The sequence below is a fragment of the Sinocyclocheilus anshuiensis genome, unplaced genomic scaffold, assembly GCF_001515605.1.
Source record: "Sinocyclocheilus anshuiensis isolate Anshui unplaced genomic scaffold, SAMN03320099.WGS_v1.1 scaffold4954, whole genome shotgun sequence".
NCBI classification, from domain to species: Eukaryota; Metazoa; Chordata; class Actinopteri; order Cypriniformes; family Cyprinidae; genus Sinocyclocheilus; species Sinocyclocheilus anshuiensis.
The window spans coordinates 812-5178 of NW_015548486.1; the positions used below are offsets into that span (position 1 = coordinate 812).

At 38.2% G+C, this 4367-nt stretch overlaps 1 protein-coding gene across 1 annotated transcript; it reads right to left on the reverse strand.

The window, feature by feature from the left end:
* Positions 1 to 3002: 3002 nt before the first annotated feature.
* LOC107656786 (gastrula zinc finger protein XlCGF8.2DB-like) lies at positions 3003 to 3898 on the reverse strand (the record flags this gene model as incomplete). The annotated part of the gene is made up of 1 exon (XM_016444732.1): positions 3003 to 3898. A coding segment is annotated over one exon (812 nt), but the record flags the coding sequence as incomplete, so codon positions are not given.
* Positions 3899 to 4367: the final 469 nt, after the last annotated feature.

Sequence of the window (4367 nt, forward strand, 5' to 3'; positions counted from 1 at the left end):
GAAGCTCTGTTTCGGGGATTGCGTCTCTTTATATCAGGCAACCCCGGGTGCGTTCCTCTGCGGCCAGATTAAACCTTCTTGTAGCCTATATATTATGCTCTATTCATTTTTTTTTAGAAACCTCGCACTTTTCTACTCCATTTAAACTGTGTTCTTGTATTCAAATTAAGCGCGGTCCACTGCTGCACACGTGCCACAATATCGATACAGTGTCAGCTGAAGCATCCCAAAAGAAGAAAAGAAGCAAATAAGCTGCAGTTGAAAAGCTACATGATAGTTTACGACATCCACTTCCCGAACTAGACATGCAAGCACAGGAACAAGCTAAAAAAAATCTTCTATTTTCCTTCATAATAGCCACAACATGATTGATGTAATACTATAATACAAAAAAATCATAATAAAGCACAATGATTATTAAAATCATAAATAAAAATGATTGGGACACTTTTGGTGAAGATGCAGCATTGCACTTGAAAGAGTTGATTCAGACATTTGTTTTTTTTTATGACTGAGCAGAGAATTAAAGGGGTCATATTATGCGATTTAAATTTTTCCTTTCTCTTTGGAGTGTTACAAGCTCTTGGTGCATAAAGAAGATCTGTAAAGTTGCAAAGACTAAAGTCTCAAATCCAAAGAGATATTCTTTATAAAAGTTAAGTCAACCACTCCTACCTAAAACGGCTCGTTCTAACACACCCCCACATGTCTACGTCACAATGTGGGAAGATTTGCATAACACCGCCCAAATGTTCACGCAAAGAAAGGAGGTGTAACTTTTATTCTTGCTGTAGTATTGTTGCTGCCGCTGTTGTGGAGATGCTGTGTGTTTCATTGTGAAAGCGAAACTACTTTGGTTGGCCTTCCAAAAGAGGACGATATCCGCTTCGTCATGCCTAGAGCTGATCCGTGCTGGTCGCTGAGGAAATACATCAACTTCGCACTGTGAATCGCCGGATCGGCTTTCACCGTGGACAAAGGGGAGTCCAGCCCGGGTCGTCACATGTGGTTGCCCGCCGGCCGCTCCTTCGTCGAATCCGCCGGCTGCGCCGTTCTCAAGCCCACCGGCCGCCGCTCACTCTAGGCTGCCGTCCATTCCTCACTCTAGACCGCCGTCCATTCCTCAATTCCAACTTTGCAAGGACATTCTGGCGCTTCTGACTCACAGCCTGTAAGTACGTTTTTTATATTAAAGAATTTGCCACTGATGATTCAAACACGAGTTTTGAGCAGTGTAGAGTAACTGTTAGAGCTTGTTGTTTGTCGTTTCTCCGATCACAAATGCAGACATGGTTTTATGTTTAGGCAGCGCGATATGCTACGCAATGCGTACAACGACAGTATAAGTCATTATAATCAGTAATTATGTCCCCACTGGATGCAACAAATGCCTCGTTTATAATGGGTTTTATTGTTTTTGTCTTGTCGCGCCCGGGACACAGGGCATCAAAGTATGTTAAGGGGGTAACATTTCCATCACATGCTTGAGGTATTCAGCCAATCACAACACACTGGATAGCTGACCAATCAGCGTACACCTCGCTTTTCAGAACTATGGGCTTTGTAAAAATCGACGCGTTTCAGAAAGGCGGGGCATAGAGGAGACCTCGCTTTTCAGAACTATGGGCTTTGTAAAAATCGACGCGTTTCAGAAAGGGGGGGCATAGAGGAGCAACAATAATGTACATTATGTGGAAAATAATGTGTTTTTTTGAACGCATAAACACATTGCATTACACCAAATACACAACATAATGTTCTTTTTAGCAACGTCATATTACCCCTTTAAAACGAGTGAAAGTTTTCCCACATGGATGTCAGTGATACATGCAGCTTCTCGCCAGTGTGGATTCTCTCATGTGATTTCAGGTTTCCTGGCCAAATGCAGGCACGGATTAATGCACAGGCTTGCTTAGGCTGCAGCCTAGGGGCCCCCCGTTTGCAGGGGCCTCAGATTGGCCAGACTGTTTTTTTTATATTATTTTAAATTTACTTCAGCGTGAACAAAAAAGACCCTCACTTGTCCATAAGAATTCGTTGCAAGCATCTGACAAAATTAATGTCTTGTATTTCGCGCAATCCTTAAATCGAAATCGAAAGTAAAACGCGCACGCACATTCAAAAGCGATTCTAATACCCCACATTTTAAGAGTGACTCCCTGATGCGTGCAAATTAGGCTACATAACATATATAGGCTGTTATTATTATGTATAATAGGTTGTGCAGCTGTCTATAGCTCTGTGTCATGCTTGCAAATTTGCACTTTGAATATTGAGAGAGTAGCCTATTTGATTATGGCTGCACTTATTGTTTGCACTTAATACAGCTAAGAAATAACTGTGTTGTTTATTTTTGGTTATTTATACTGTTTTTATTTCTATGTTTAATTTCTGAAAAGGAGTTCAGTTAGGAGGTCAGAAGTTGTAGAAGCTTATAATTCATGTAGTTTTAAGGTCTGAAGAGATTCAAATGAAATCATACAGTGTTGTACATGTACATGTTGTTGTATTTTACTGCATATGATAATTCATACTCAGAAAGTAGAACTGAAATGACATTTATTACCAGATGATTAGTTAAAACAATTCAAAATGCACCTGCAGACTATTATTACAGTCATGTAGCCTATTTGATCATTGAGAATTTTTTTTAAATGTGTAAAAATCCCGCCTCGTCTCGTTCTTGTGATCCCAATCTCATGTCTCGTCTCGTCTCTTGAGTTAAGTGTCAGCGTTAATGATAATCAAACAACAAAAGACGAGGAGAAAATCACTCCCTGCTATTGACTGAATGGCATTTGTAGCTTTTTAAAGAATTTATATAGTGAAAATTGAGCCCTACCATCACATTCACATCTATGCAACCAATAAAGTAATTACTACTAGAGCACACAATTTACAAGAGCACATTATCTTCATTGACCTAGTCACTTGATTCTGCTCTCAAAATGCACCAGATTTATGCATTTAAATTTCAAATGAACAAAAATTTCTTACGGGGGGGCATACCCCTGGATCCTGTGGGGACACTGGGAATTCTCTGGTGCTGTTTCAGTTCATCACTTGTAATAAAGGTCTTCCCACAATCAAAGCACATTAAGATCCTTCACGTTGCTGTGTCTTTGCTGGTGTTTTCTTAAATAACTCAGCTGACTAAAACTCTTTCCACACAAAGAGCACACATGAGGCTTCTCCTTTAAATGAACTTTCAAGTGGTGCTTCAGGGAATTTGCCAGAGAAAAGTTTTTACCACACTGATCACACTTATATTGTCTTTCTCCAGAATGAGAATTCAGATGTGATTTAAAAGAACTTAAATGTGCAAAACTCTTCCCGCACTGATCACAGGTGTGTGGCTTTTCCCCAGTGTGGATTTTCATGTGATCATTAAGGTGTCCTTTATGTCTGAAACGCTTTCCACATTGATCACATGTGTGTGGTTTCTCTCCAGTGTGAATTTTCATGTGTTCATTAAGGTTTCTTTTATGTCTGAAACTCTTTCCACATTGATCACATGTGTGTGGTTTCTCTCCAGTGTGAATTTTCATGTGTTCATTAAGGTTTCTTTTATGTCTGAAACTCTTTCCACATTGATCACATGTGTGTGGTTTCTCTCCAGTGTGAATTTGCATGTGTTCATTAATGTTTCTTTTATGTCTGAATTTCTTTCCACATTGATCACATGTGTGTGGTTTCTCTCCAGCGTGAATATTCATGTGTTCACTAAGGTTTCTTTTATGTCTGAAACTCTTCCCACACTGAAGGCAGGTGAAAGATTTTTTGGATCTTATTTTCAGGGAAAAAAATTTCTCAGTCTGTGAGTGACTCAAAGATTTGACATGATGATGTTTCTCCTCTGCTTCACTCAGGTCTTCAGTCTCCTCCTCTTTGATGAAGTCTAAAATGAATGTAAAAAGCTTTAATTTTCAGTAAATCATAAATAATCAAAGAGAGTAAACCCTAATGTAATAAGAGGTAGACAATTGCATACAAACATTTGTGTAGTATTGAGTGCATTCATCAACTCTGTTACCAAAGTTAGCATGAAAATAACTTCATTAAATATATAATATTTATTATAAAATATTATATAAAAAATATTTTAAAAAAGTTTATAAGTAACTATAAATGAGAGTTACACTAATAAATTACACTAAATTTACAGGCCTGTTACCCAAAGTTTATTTATTTGATACATTTTGTTTAATTGATATTTTATGTTAATTTCTAGGAATTCATAAAATCACAGTTGTGGGATTGTAAAATATTTACAATCTTCCTTTCATTGCAAAAACACTTTTTTTGCTTCTTCCTTTCATTGCAAAAACACTTGAACAGGCTGTGTTCAACCAAGTCTCTGCCTTTCT